We start from the raw sequence: 15,911 nt of genomic DNA on the forward strand, positions 1-15,911 counted from the left end.
TGGCACTGTAGCTAATCTCCCTGGACGTGGATTAAAGAGAAAAATTGATCGAAGATTGCAATGAAGGATTGTTCGAATGGTGGATAACAAAACCTTGATCAACTTCCAGACAAATTCAAGCTGACCTTCAGGCACAGGGTACAAATGTTTCAGCTTGCACTATAGGTCGCCATCTGAATGAAAAGGGACGCTATGGTAGGAGACCGAGGAGGACCCTACTCCTGACATAGAAACATAAAAAAGGCCAGACTGGAGTTTGCCAAAACTTACCTGAGGAAGCCAAAATCCTTTAGGGAGAATGTGCTGTGGACAGACAAAACAAAATTACAGCTTTTTGGTAAAGCCCATTATTCTACTGTTTTCAGAAAAATAAATGAGGCTTTTAAAGAAAAGAATACAGTCCCTACAGTCAAACATGGTTGAGGTTCAATTATGTTTTGGGGTTGCTTTGCTGCTTCAGGCACTGGATGTCTTGACTGTGTGCATGGCATTATGAAATATAAAGACTACCAAAGAATTCTATGGTGCAATGTATGACCCAGTGTCAGTAAGTTGGGTCTCCGTCAGAGGTCATGGGACAGCAGACCAATGACCCAAAGCACACGTCAAAAAGCACCCAGAAATGTTTTAAGACAAAGCGCTGGAGAGTACTGAACTGGTCAGCAATTAGTCAAGATCCCAATCCCATAGAGCACCTTTGGAGAGATCTCAAAACAGCAGTTTGGAAAAGGAACCGAAAGAAGAGTGGTCCAAAATTCCAGTAGAGAGGTGTAAGAAACTCATTGATAGTTACAGGAAGTAATTGATTTCAGTTATTTTTTCCAAGGGCTGTGCTACCAAATTTTAAATTTTGGTTGACAATAATTTTGTCCAGTCCATTTTTGGAGTTTTGCGTGGAATGTGTCAGATTTGGCTTTTTTCTCTCCACTTTTTTGTGTCATACCAAAACAAACAAAAGAAATAAACATGAGAATGCCTTAACATTTGTATTTGCAACAATTTTCTGGGCGTAGTAGTGCTTTATCTGACAGAAATACACACACAGGTATATAATGTGTGTGTGTGCGCATTTGTGTGTTTATATGTGTAAATATTAATATACATATATACACACACATGTATACACACACACAGACTTTGGAGCACTTTCCGCTCAAATGCCTTTAAACATTATTAATAATTTTAAATCAATTTTAAAATGTTATTAATTTTTTACTGTATTTTAATATAAATATATAAGATACCAAAGTTCTTCACATAGAAAAAAAAAATCTATATATCTATATGTATATTCATATAGATATGTATTTTATAACAAAAAGTTATCAAATATATAGTTGTGCTCATAAGTTTACATACCCTGGCAGAATTTATGATTTCTTGGCCATTTTTCAGAGAATATGAATAACACAAAAACTTTTCTTTCACTCATGGTTAGTGTTTGGCTAAAGCCATTTATTATCAAACTATGTTTACTCTTTTTAAATCATAATGACAACAGAAACTACCCAAGTGACCCTGATCAAAAGTTTACATACCCTGGTGATTTTGGCCTGATAACATGCACACAAGTTGACACAAAGGGGTTTGAATGGCTATTAAAGGTAACCATCCTCACCTGTGATCTGTTTGCTTGTAATTAGTGTGTGTGTATAAAAGGTCAATGAGTTTCTGGACTCCTGACAGACCCTTGCATCTTTCATCCAGTGCTGCACTGAAATTTCTGGATTCTGAGTCATGGAGAAAGAAAACATAATTTATGTAAGAACTTACCTGATAAATTCATTTCTTTCATATTAACAAGAGTCCATGAGCTAGTGACGTATGGGATATACATTCCTACCAGGAGGGGCAAAGTTTCCCAAACCTTAAAATGCCTATAAATACACCCCTCACCACACCCACAAATCAGTTTAACGAATAGCCAAGAAGTGGGGTGATAAGAAAAAAAGTGCGAAGCATATAAAATAAGGAATTGGAATAATTGTGCTTTATACAAAAAAATCATAACCACCACAAAAAAGGGTGGGCCTCATGGACTCTTGTTAATATGAAAGAAATGAATTTATCAGGTAAGTTCTTACATAAATTATGTTTTCTTTCATGTAATTAACAAGAGTCCATGAGCTAGTGACGTATGGGATAATGACTACCCAAAATGTGGATCTTTCCACACAAGAGTCACTAGAGAGGGAGGGATAAAATAAAGACAGCCAATTCCTGCTGAAAATAATCCACACCCAAAATAAAGTTTAACAAAAAACATAAGCAGAAGATTCAAACTGAAACCGCTGCCTGAAGAACTTTTCTACCAAAAACTGCTTCAGAAGAAGAAAATACATCAAAATGGTAGAATTTAGTAAAAGTATGCAAAGAGGACCAAGTTGCTGCTTTGCAGATCTGGTCAACCGAAGCTTCATTCCTAAACGCCCAGGAAGTAGAAACTGACCTAGTAGAATGAGCTGTAATTCTTTGAGGCGGAATTTTACCCGACTCAACATAGGCAAGATGAATTAAAGATTTCAACCAAGATGCCAAAGAAATGGCAGAAGCTTTCTGGCCTTTCCTAGAACCGGAAAAGATAACAAATAGACTAGAAGTCTTACGGAAAGATTTCGTAGCTTCAACATAATATTTCAAAGCTCTAACAACATCCAAAGAATGCAATGATTTCTCCTTAGAATTCTTAGGATTAGGACATAATGAAGGAACCACAATTTCTCTACTAATGTTGTTGGAATTCACAACTTTAGGTAAAAATTCAAAAGAAGTTCGCAACACCGCCTTATCCTGATGAAAAATCAGAAAAGGAGACTCACACGAAAGAGCAGATAATTCAGAAACTCTTCTAGCAGAAGAGATGGCCAAAAGGAACAAAACTTTCCAAGAAAGTAATTTAATGTCCAATGAATGCATAGGTTCAAACGGAGGAGCTTGAAGAGCTCCCAAAACCAAATTCAAACTCCATGGAGGAGAAATTGACTTAATGACAGGTTTTATACGAACCAAAGCTTGTACAAAACAATGAATATCAGGAAGAATAGCAATCTTTCTGTGAAAAAGAACAGAAAGAGCGGAGATTTGTCCTTTCAAAGAACTCGCGGACAAACCCTTATCTAAACCATCCTGAAGAAACTGTAAAATTCTCGGTATTCTAAAAGAATGCCAAGAAAAATGATGAGAAAGACACCAAGAAATATAAGTCTTCCAGACTCTATAATATATCTCTCGAGATACAGATTTACGAGCCTGTAACATAGTATTAATCACGGAGTCAGAGAAACCTCTATGACCAAGAATCAAGCGTTCAATCTCCATACCTTTAAATTTAAGGATTTCAGATCCGGATGGAAAAAAGGACCTTGAGACAGAAGGTCTGGTCTTAACGGAAGAGTCCATGGTTGGCAAGATGCCATCCGGACAAGATCCGCATACCAAAACCTGTGAGGCCATGCCGGAGCTATTAGCAGAACAAACGAGCATTCCCTCAGAATCTTGGAGATTACTCTTGGAAGAAGAACTAGAGGCGGAAAGATATAGGCAGGATGATACTTCCAAGGAAGTGATAATGCATCCACTGCCTCCGCCTGAGGATCCCGGGATCTGGACAGATACCTGGGAAGTTTCTTGTTTAGATGAGAGGCCATCAGATCTATCTCTGGGAACCCCCACATTTGAACAATCTGAAGAAATACCTCTGGGTGAAGAGACCATTCGCCCGGATGCAACGTTTGGCGACTGAGATAATCCGCTTCCCAATTGTCTACACCTGGGATATGAACCGCAGAGATTAGACAGGAGCTGGATTCCGCCCAAACCAAAATTCGAGATACTTCTTTCATAGCCAGAGGACTGTGAGTCCCTCCTTGATGATTGATGTATGCCACAGTTGTGACATTGTCTGTCTGAAAACAAATGAACGATTCTCTCTTCAGAAGAGGCCAAAACTGAAGAGCTCTGAAAACTGCACGGAGTTCCAAGATATTGATCGGTAATCTCACCTCCTGAGATTCCCAAACTCCTTGTGCCGTCAGAGATCCCCACACAGCTCCCCAACCTGTGAGACTTGCATCTGTTGAAATTACAGTCCAGGTCGGAAGAACAAAAGAAGCCCCCTGAATTAAACGATGGTGATCTGTCCACCACGTTAGAGAGTGCCGAACAATCGGTTTTAAAGATATTAATTGATATATCTTCGTGTAATCCCTGCACCATTGGTTCAGCATACAGAGCTGAAGAGGTCGCATGTGAAAACGAGCAAAGGGGATCGCGTCCGATGCAGCAGTCATAAGACCTAGAATTTCCATGCATAAGGCTACCGAAGGGAATGATTGAGACTGAAGGTTTCGACAGGCTGTAATCAATTTTAGACGTCTCTTGTCTGTTAAAGACAAAGTCATGGACACTGAATCTATCTGGAAACCCAGAAAGGTTACCCTTGTTTGAGGAATCAAAGAACTTTTTGGTAAATTGATCCTCCAACCATGATCTTGAAGAAACAACATAAGTCGATTCGTATGAGACTCTGCTAAATGTAAAGACGGAGCAAGTACCAAGATATCGTCCAAATAAGGAAATACCACAATACCCTGTTCTCTGATTACAGACAGAAGGGCACCGAGAATCTTTGTGAAAATTCTTGGAGCTGTAGCAAGGCCAAACGGTAGAGCCACAAATTGGTAATGCTTGTCTAGAAAAGAGAATCTCAGGAACTGATAATGATCTGGATGAATCGGAATATGCAGATATGCATCCTGTAAATCTATTGTGGACATATAATTCCCTTGCTGAACAAAAGGCAATATAGTCCTTACAGTTACCATCTTGAACGTTGGTATCCTTACATAACGATTCAATAATTTTAGATCCAGAACTGGTCTGAAGGAATTCTCCTTCTTTGGTACAATGAAGAGATTTGAATAAAACCCCATCCCCTGTTCCGGAACTGGAACTGGCATAATTACTCCAGCCAACTCTAGATCTGAAACACAATTCAGAAATGCTTGAGCTTTCACTGGATTTACTGGGACATGTGAAAGAAAAAATCTCTTTGCAGGAGGTCTCATCTTGAAACCAATTCTGTACCCTTCTGAAACAATGTTCTGAATCCAAAGATTGTGAACAGAATTGATCCAAATTTCTTTGAAAAAACGTAACCTGCCCCCTACCAGCTGAACTGGAATGAGGGCCGTACCTTCATGTGAACTTAGAAGCAGGCTTTGCCTTTCTAGCAGGCTTGGATTTATTCCAGACTGGAGATGGTTTCCAAACTGAAACTGCTCCTGAGGACGAAGGATCAGGCTTTTGTTCTTTGTTGAAACGAAAGGAACGAAAACGATTGTTAGCCCTGTTTTTACCTTTAGACTTTTTATCCTGTGGTAAAAAAGTTCCTTTCCCACCAGTAACAGTTGAAATAATAGAATCCAACTGAGAACCAAATAATTTGTTTCCCTGGAAAGAAATGGAAAGTAGAGTTGATTTAGAAGCCATATCAGCATTCCAAGTCTTAAGCCATAAAGCTCTTCTGGCTAAGATAGCCAGAGACATAAATCTAACATCAACTCTAATAATATCAAAAATGGCATCACAGATGAAATTATTAGCATGCTGGAGAAGAATAATAATATCATGAGAATCACGATTTGTTACTTGTTGCGCTAGAGTTTCCAACCAAAAAGTTGAAGCTGCAGCAACATCAGCCAATGATATAGCAGGTCTAAGAAGATTACCTGAACATAGATAAGCTTTTCTTAGAAAAGATTCAATTTTTCTATCTAAAGGATCCTTAAACGAGGTACCATCTGATGTAGGAATGGTAGTACGTTTAGCAAGGGTAGAAATAGCCCCATCAACTTTAGGGATTTTGTCCCAAAAATCTAACCTGTCAGGCGGAACAGGATATAATTGCTTAAAACGTTTAGAAGGAGTAAATGAATTACCCAATCTATCCCATTCCTTAGCAATTACTGCAGAAATAGCATTAGGAACAGGAAAGACTTCTGGAATAACCGCAGGAGCTTTAAAAACCTTATCCAAACGTATAGAATTAGTATCAAGAGGACTAGAATCCTCTATTTCTAAAGCAATTAGTACTTCTTTAAGTAAAGAGCGAATAAATTCCATCTTAAATAAATATGAAGATTTATCAGCATCAATCTCTAAGACAGAATCCTCTGAACCAGAAGAGTCCAAAGAATCAGAATGATGGTGTTCATTTAAAAATTCATCTGTAGAGAGAGAAGATTTAAAAGACTTTTTACGTTTACTAGAAGGAGAAATAACAGACAAAGCCTTCTTTATGGATTCAGAAACAAAATCTCTTATGTTATCAGGAACATTCTGCACCTTAGATGTTGAGGGAACTGCAACAGGCAATGGTACATCACTAAAGGAAATATTATCTGCATTAACAAGTTTGTCATGACATTTAATACAAACAACAGCTGGAGGAATAGCTACCAAAAGTTTACAGCAGATACACTTAGCTTTGGTAGATCCAGCAGGCAGAGGTTTTCCTGTAGTATCTTCTGGCTCAGATGCAACGTGAGACATCTTGCAATATGTAAGAGAAAAAACAACATATAAAGCAAAATAGATCAAATTCCTTATAAGACAGTTTCAGGAATGGGAAAAAAATGCCAAACATCAAGCTTCTAGCAACCAGAAGCAAATGAAAAATGAGACTGAAATAATGTGGAGACAAAAGCGACGCCCATATTTTTTGGCGCCAAATAAGACGCCCACATTATTTGGCGCCTAAATGCTTTTGGCGCCAAAAATGACGCCACATCCGGAACGCCGACATTTTTGGCGCAAAATAACGTCAAAAATGACGCAACTTCCGGCGACACGTATGACGCCGGAAACGGAAATGAATTTTTGCGCCAAAAAAGTCCGCGCCAAGAATGACGCAATAAAATGAAGCATTTTCAGCCCCCGCGAGCCTAACAGCCCACAGGGAAAAAAGTCAAATTTTTGAGGTAAGAAAAAATATGATAATTAAAGCATAATCCCAAATATGAAACTGACTGTCTGGAAATAAGGAAAGTTGAACATTCTGAGTCAAGGCAAATAAATGTTTGAATACATATATTTAGAACTTTATAAATAAAGTGCCCAACCATAGCTTAGAGTGTCACAGAAAATAAGACTTACTTACCCCAGGACACTCATCTACATGTTTGTAGAAAGCCAAACCAGTACTGAAACGAGAATCAGTAGAGGAAATGGTAAATATAAGAGTATATCGTCGATCTGAAAAGGGAGGTAAGAGATGAATCTCTACGACCGATAACAGAGAACCTTATGAAATAGACCCCGTAGAAGGAGATCACTGCATTCAATAGGCAATACTCTCCTCACATCCCTCTGACATTCACTGCACGCTGAGAGGAAAACCGGGCTCCAACTTGCTGCGGAGCGCATATCAACGTAGAATCTAGCACAAACTTACTTCACCACCTCCATCGGAGGCAAAGTTTGTAAAACTGATTTGTGGGTGTGGTGAGGGGTGTATTTATAGGCATTTTAAGGTTTGGGAAACTTTGCCCCTCCTGGTAGGAATGTATATCCCATACGTCACTAGCTCATGGACTCTTGTTAATTACATGAAAGAAAAACAATTGTCAAAGGATGTGGGGAAAAAGGTAGTTGAACTGTATAAAACAGGAGAGGGATATAAAAATATATCCAAGGAATTTAAAATGCAAATCAGCAGTGTTCAAATTCTAATCAAGAAGTGGAAAATGAGGTGTTCTGTTATATGATAACATACTGCATTCATCTTGCCATCAATCCTGACCAAATTTCCTGTGCCTTTGTAGCTCACACATCCCCAAAACATCAGCGATCCACCTCCGTGTTTCACAGTAGGAATGGTGTACCTTTCATCATAGGCCTTGTTGACTCCTCTCCAAATGTAGCGTTTATGGTTGTGGCCAAAAAGCTCAATTTTGGTCTCATCACTCCAAATTACTTTGTGCTAGAAGGATTGAGGCTTGTCTCTGTGCTGTTTGGCGTATTGTAAGCAGGATACTTTGTGGCATTTGCGCAGTAATGGCTTTCTTCTGGCGACTCGACCATGCAGCCCATCTTTCTTCAAGTGCCTCCTTATTGTGCATCTTGAAACAGCCACACCACATGTCCTGTATTTCCACTGAAGTTATTTGTGGGTTTGTCTTTGTATCCCAAACAATTTTCCTGGCAGTTGTGGCTGAAATTATAGTTGGTCTACATGACCGTGGTTTGGTTTCAACAGAACCCCTCATTTTCCACTTCTTTATTAGAGTTTGAACACTGCTGATTTGCATTCTCAATTCCTTGGATATCTTTTTATATCCCTTTCCTGTTTTATACAGTTCAACTACCTTTTCCCACAGATTCTTTGACAATTCTTTTGCTTTCCTCATGACTCAGAATCCAGAATCATCAGTGCAGCACTGGATGAAAGATGCAAGGATCTGTCAGGAGTCCAGAAACTCATTGACACACACACACACTAATTACAAGAAAACAGATCACAGGTGAGGATGGTTACCTTTAATAGCTATTCAAACCCCTTTGTGTCAAATTGTGTGCATGTTATCAGGCCAAAATCACCAGGGTATGTAAACTTTTGATCAGGGTCATTTGGGTAGTTTCTGTTGTCATTATTATTTAAAAAGAGTAAACACAGTTGATTGATAATAAATGGCTTCAGCCAAACACTAACAATGAGTGAAAGAAAAGTTTGTGTTATCATTCATATTCTCTGAAAAATGGCCAAGAAATCATAAATTCTGCCAGGGTATGTAAACTTATGAGCACAACTGTATATAGAAAAATATATTTAAAAAATAAGAAGTACAGATTTTTCTATGTGAAGAACATTGGAATGTAAAATATTCATAACTACCTTCAGGTTTAGCACTGTTGGTCTAATGCGGTGTCAGGTAGGTGGTGTTCGTTTAAAAAAAAAATAAAAAAAATCACACTTCACTTTAGTCTATGATGAGAACATGTTAACACTGCCACGATATCTGAAGTCGAGATGTAAGTGTGCACCGGGTTTCACTCACAAGCAAACTTTTTACTTTCAACCAAAAGATTACTTCTAGCAAAGTTTGCACGCCAGCAAAAAAAAAAAAATGTGCCCACTTGTAATCTAGTCCTATGCATTAAGAATAAAAAGCAAAGCAATAAAAAAAAAATATGAGTTACTGATTTTTAAACACACTTCAGGAACACAAGAGAAATAAAACTTGGTAATTATTATTTCAGATGAATTAAAGGTAGGTAAATACTGCACAAATTCAGCAGTTAAAGCTAGCAGGATGGTAGGTAGTACATGGCCAGGTATTAGCAGCAGAAAAAGGTGAAGTTTTTATGCCACTTTATAGATCACAAGACAGGCCTTACCTTGTATACTGTGTACAAATCTGGAAACACCAATTATTACATTACAAACTATATAAAGGATAATTCTAAAACATGACATGGTTTATAAATGATAATTGATAAAGAAAGACTTAATTATCTTACCATATATTGCTTGTGGGAAAGAATCGAACACACTGATATCAGATATATTAAGGGAACTAATAAAGTTCAGAACCCTTTTTTCTGTAATAAAGAGAGGAAAATAGAGGAAGTTAGCAAGTGTAGCCATTTCACTGCTAAGCTATATCAGACCCTTGTGCTAAATTCTTTTTTATTTGTATTTAAACTTGGATTTCAGTCCTACATAAACTATATAACAATCTACTACAAATAACTGGGACATCTATGTGTTTTACATGGAGGATCATAGTAGATCTAAAAGTGACTCCCTGCCCCTTAATAAAACCCTCCCTGTGCTTAGTGGGGCAGGTGATCTGTTCCCCTCAGACACATAACACACACGTGCACTCACCTGTACTGATATTGTCACTGATTTCCTGCTTCACAGCTTCCTGCTGACTATTTGCATACAGATCATTAGTCTGTTCAGCATTAAGTGTAACTTCAGTCTTAACATGAGCTGTATAGATTACAAATATGGTCACATTTTAGCTTTTTTAAGCACTGCGCAGTGAAGTTGTAATATCTGAATGTCATACGCATACATTCACCTGTGCCTTGCATCCCTGAGACATGTCACACACGTACACTCATCTGTGTCCTGTATCCCTCAGGCACGTCACACACGTACACTCATCTGTGTCCTGTATCCCTCAGGCACATCACACACGTACACTCATCTGTGTCCTGTATCCCTCAGGCACATCACACACGTACACTCATCTGTGTCCTGTATCCCTCAGGCACATCACACACGTACACTCATCTGTGTCCTGTATCCCTCAGGCACATCACACACGTACACTCATCTGTGTCCTGTATCCCTCAGGCACGTCACACACGTACACTCATCTGTGTCCTGTATCCCTCAGGCACGTCACACACGTACACTCATCTGTGTCCTGTATCCCTCAGGCACATCACACACTTACACTCACCTTTACCCTGTGTCCTACAGACATATCACACGCGTACACTCACCTGGGCCTGCATACCTCAGGTACATAACACACATACTCTTAACATGTGCCCTGCATTCCTCACAGCATATGCACCATTTCCCTGCATCCCTCCCTGTACAGTCACATGTGCCCTGTTGCCCAGACATATCACACACATACACTCACCTGTGCCCTGCATCTCTCACGCACACAGACTTGTCCCTCAGACACATCACACCCGTATACTCCCCTGTGCTCTGTCTCCCTTAGGCATGTCGCACACGTAGTTACCTGTGCCCTGTTTCCCACACATGCACTTACCTGTTCTCTGCCTCCCTCAGACCCACCACACACGTACACTCACTTGTGGCTTACACCATATATGCTCACCTGTACTACTATTGTCAAGTATTTCCTGCTGTGCAGCTTCTGTGATACTTGTTAACCACTGATTTTCTGTTTTTTCCATCTTACAAGAAATCTTAGCATCATTTACACCTGAAGTAAAAAATAAAAGAATCACTATTTACATTGTAACATAGTAGATAAGGTTGAATCGAGACATAAATCCATCAAGTTCAGCCTAAGTCTATTGAGTTCTAAATTTAGTCCCTATGTTTTCTTATTACAATAAGGCTAAAATAAAATGTGAAAAATTGAGGAATTTAAGGTAAGTATACTTGAGCCTACATCACTAGCAGTCACATCTATAGGAAACATTCCATCTAATGACTATAGCACATCAGAAATACAACATGAGTCATGTGAGTTAGCTGGGAATCAGTTTACTAGCTACAGATACAGCCCCATTATAACCAATCAGAATTCCAAACTGCTATGTTTCACAGGGTTATTGTGGAGTTTTCATAATAAAATATATTTGAAAGTGATCATTTAAACCTCACAATAACCCATTTATGTAATGCTGTATAAATGCACTCACATCACAGTAACACCCCTATACCTGACATGGGGACAATTCAGCACTAGTATTCCAGCAGACTCTATACCTGACATGGAGACATCACAGCACTAGTATTCCAACCAGGGTGAAAAAAAATAACAAAAATCTAAAGATAGTTTCTATTAAATATACATTATAATCTAAAGGTTATTCATCCTGAAATATAGATTTTTTTAATTGTTTTTAATTATATAGCAAGATGTTGTATATTCAGGGCTGTAATGTTTAATTGTTTTGGTAAATTAATTCCATTAATCTATTTACAATATCATGCTCTCCCAGAGGTTTCTGTCAGATTATTATAAGCAATTTTATATCTTGAAGATATTATTGCATATTGTGCCACAGTACGAGAGGAGCGCATACATTTGTGCATGGGCAATAAGGGGTTTATCATGGGTGTTTGCGCTCATCTGGCTTATCGCTTGTATTATGAGTTGAAAGTAATCAATCTTAATTCTCACTTGAATGATTACCGTGACTTCTGAGCTCTGGATAACTGTTTTGCAAAACAAAAATGTTGCATAAAACACTATAAAAATACATTATAAAGTATAGTTACGCTCATAATAACATTATCTAATAATAATTATTAAGAAAAAAATAAAAATATTGCATTTGAGGGCTCAAAGATATGAGGTCTCAGGTGTTATAAAAACAGGAAGGCAAATGGCTTTAATATTGATATATGTATATATGTCTATAAATGTATACATATGTATTTATATTTGTATATATTTATTTACAGACATATAAACACACATATAAACACATATACATATGTACACATATATAAGTGCATTGAAGCCCTTTGCAGTTAAAAGGGACAGTCAACACTAAACTTGTTATTGTTTAATAAGATAGACAACGCCTTTACTACCCATTCCCCAGCTTTGTACAACCAACATTGTTATATTAATATACTTTATATAACATTTAAACCTCTAAATTTCTGCTAGTTTCTAAGTCATTACAGACAGCCTCTTATATATATAAATAATATCCAAACAGCAGGCACTCACTGGACTTTATTGTAAAATATAAATACTTTATTGCATCAAGTTAAAACCGACAAACGTTTCGGCACTGCATTGTGCCTTTGTCAATGTCAAAAAAAATACACAATAGCACACAACCAGAGTGCAGCTCCACACCCCAGAACAAAGATTTGTTCTGGGGTGTGGAGCTGCACTCTGGTTGTGTGCTATTGTGTATTTTTTTTTACATTGACAAAGGCACAATGCAGTGCCGAAACGTTTGTCGGTTTTAACTTGATGCAATAAAGTATTTATATTTTACAATAAAGTCCAGTGAGTGCCTGCTGTTTGGATACTATTTGGAGAAATATTTGCAGCGCACCGTGGCTCTTACTAACAGTATGATGATGCAATCCCTTCTTTGACTTTATATATATATATATATATATATATATATATATATATATATATATATATATATATATATATATATATATATATATATATATATATATATATATATATATATATATATATATATATATATATGAATGAACAAATGGCTGCACTCACTGGTCCTTTCAATCAAAATATTTATTTGTGTGACGTTTCGGGGACCGTATCCCCTTCCTCAGACAGAGGACACATGCAAGATGCATCCCTTTATACAAACACCAGTAAAATCAAATAGAGACCCCACCCCCCACAAAGTGGAAAAAAAACCGCCAAAGGTTGTCATGGCAACCTCCCAAACACAGTGAACACATGTAATACACATGTATTAATGTGTGAACATGATTGTTTTTCTTGTTCTTATTCTCCCCCTATGCTTGTATATATTAAATAGCACCATCAGCATACAATAGGGCATATTATCGGTATAATACTTTTGTGAGCAGTAGCGTGTCTGCAGTCCATTAAGGTTACAGCGTAGGTAAAGCATACGTATACTATAAATGTAACTTTATTTATCTATTTATTTGTAAACGATCTCTAGTTGCTGCATTCACTAATGAGATGTGTTAGTGATGGTTATATTCATTTCTGCATTTTTTCTTTTCTTGTGTGGATTATTGTTTATGCATTGTGTTCACTGTGTTTGGGAGGTTGCCATGACAACCTTTGGCGTTTTTTTTTTCCACTTTGTGGGGGGTGGGGTCTCTATTTGATTTTACTGGTGTTTGTATAAAGGGATGCATCTTGCATGTGTCCTCTGTCTGAGGAAGGGGATACGGTCCCCGAAACGTCACACAAATAAATATTTTGATTGAAAGGACCAGTGAGTGCAGCCATTTGTTCATTCATATTATTCACTTTTTGCATGCACCCTGGCACATTGAATTTTGAAGTGAGAGTGCTCTCCTGTTGCTTATATTTGGATCATTTTTGTTGAAGCACCCACCAATTAAGAAATGCCTCTTCCCTGGAAACCGTTTTTCTGAGTTTGTACTCAGTTTTATATTCACGGTGGATTCTTGGACTTTACTTTATCACTGTTTTCTTTTATAACCACTCTCATTACATCAGTATGGATACCGATATTGAGGACACTGAAGTGCTAACCTTTACAGAGGTGGATGCCGCTAGGATTTTATTCTCTGCTGAGGATGACACTACCGGCGCTGAAACAGCGAACTCTGTGTTTTTGGCTCTTTTAAAATTAAAGAAAAAAGAGATTGATCTAAAGTTACATGGAGTATATCTATCAGACTACTACAGGAGAAAACTTATTCCAAGAGGTTTTCGAATCAGGAACTTACCCACTATTGGACGGACAAACAGTGAATTCTGTAGGAAATGGTGTGCCATCTTAAACAAGTGTAGTCTAGATTTGATTTTACTTGTAACTGAAGAGGTGAGAACACTCCTGGAAAAAATTAGGGGTGAAATTAATGACCTTGAAGTAAAGAAGCTTGAAATGATGACAGTTGATGATACAGAACCCTGGCTGGAGAAATTAACCACACAGTTGAAACAGTACAAGGATGAATTAATCCAGTTTAAGAATCGGAAGCTCACAATGGTATGTGAAGACCACAAAGAAAAGAGGGTTTACCGATGGCTCACTGGAGACAATAGGAGTAACTATGGCTATAGGAGACAGAGACGACAACGCCAATACACTAAGAGATCGCTACAAACTATGGACAGAAGTTCAGGATCTGACTCTGATGTTCCACAAACAAGCGAAGGTGCTATGGCACCTATGACTGGGGATCAACATTTTTTTCACGGGGTTACTACCCGTTCAGGTCAACGAATACGAGGAAGAGGCCGCACCCGCGGAGGGGTGGGTGGCACAGCAAAACCACCGATACCTCCAAGATAACAACTACTGGAGTTGAAAATACAGGACTGGTTCTTAACATCAGTAATCATGTCCTATCTGAAGCAGAACACAGACTTTTAAATAAAGGGTTGAATTTTGTACCTACACGCAAGGCTGATCCCTTTGACATCTACATTGATTGTCAGAAATTTCAAAGACTGTTACGGTTAAAGCACCATTTTAGGGATCAAGATGCTAACAGTATGCCGAATCCTTTTAAGAAACAGAGTGTCTTTGACCCCATCAGTTCCAATCCTAGCATAAAAACCTACATGCGGTTGGTCACTCAAGAACTAAGTGATTGTTCCTCATCTAAATTTCGGCATAATCTACCCCAAGATGAAAGGGAGGCGATCAAATCCTTGGCCAGTGATGCCTCAATCATCATTAGGACAGCGGATAAAGGTGGGGCCGTGGTGGTCCAAAATTATAGTGACTATAAGAATGAGATTATGACACAACTAGCCGACAATAAAACCTATATTCAGCTTAGTGGGAATCCAAAAGCAAGATTTCAGTCACTGATCTTTGCCTCAATTGACCGAGGATATAACAACGGATGGATAGACACTGAAACAGTCTCTTTTCTGAAGGTTCAACATCCAGTGTGTCCTATATTGTATACGCTTCCAAAGATACATAAGGACATCAATCACCCTCCAAGACGACCAATTGTCTCCGCCAGGGGTTCGTGTACTTCCAAATTGGCCATCTATGTGGACTATTACTTACAACCATGTGTGAAACAGATGGCTTCATTTCTGAGGGACTCATCCCAACTACTTGATTCATTACACACGTTGGAGATTGAAGAACATTGGCTATTGGTGACAGCAGACGTCACAAGTCTATATACAATAATTCCACATGAAGATGGCAAGAGATGTGTACGTGACAGTCTATTGAAGTATCCTTATGTTGGCCCACCGGTTGATTATCTATTGGAACTTTTGGATTTGAGCCTTACTCTCAACTACTTCCGGTTTGAGAAGTCCTTTTATCAGCAAATCACCGGCACGGCCATAAGCTCGAATGTGGCCCCCTCTCTGGCAAATCTGTATATGGAACACTTTGAGCGCACAGTAATAGCGGTACAACACAAAAAGGAGGTAATTTTCTACAAAAGGTACATAGACGACCTGTTCCTGATTTGGGCAGGGTCT

General features: G+C 38.3%; 1 protein-coding gene across 1 annotated transcript in view; it reads right to left on the reverse strand.

Annotated features, from left to right (window-relative positions):
• Nucleotides 1-15,911, reverse strand: part of LOC128657267 (oocyte zinc finger protein XlCOF7.1-like) — an 86,526-nt gene that overhangs the window by 51,315 nt on the left and 19,300 nt on the right. Inside the window, exons 8-10 of the mRNA XM_053711547.1 lie at nt 10,869-10,976; nt 9,890-9,997; nt 9,520-9,600 (exon numbers count right to left, since the gene is read on the reverse strand). Coding sequence (XP_053567522.1) covers nt 9,520-9,600; nt 9,890-9,997; nt 10,869-10,976 — 297 coding nt within the window. The remainder of the gene's footprint in view (nt 1-9,519; nt 9,601-9,889; nt 9,998-10,868; nt 10,977-15,911) is intronic.

The sequence above is a fragment of the Bombina bombina genome, chromosome 4 (genome assembly GCF_027579735.1).
Source record: "Bombina bombina isolate aBomBom1 chromosome 4, aBomBom1.pri, whole genome shotgun sequence".
In the NCBI taxonomy this organism is placed as follows: domain Eukaryota; kingdom Metazoa; phylum Chordata; class Amphibia; order Anura; family Bombinatoridae; genus Bombina; species Bombina bombina.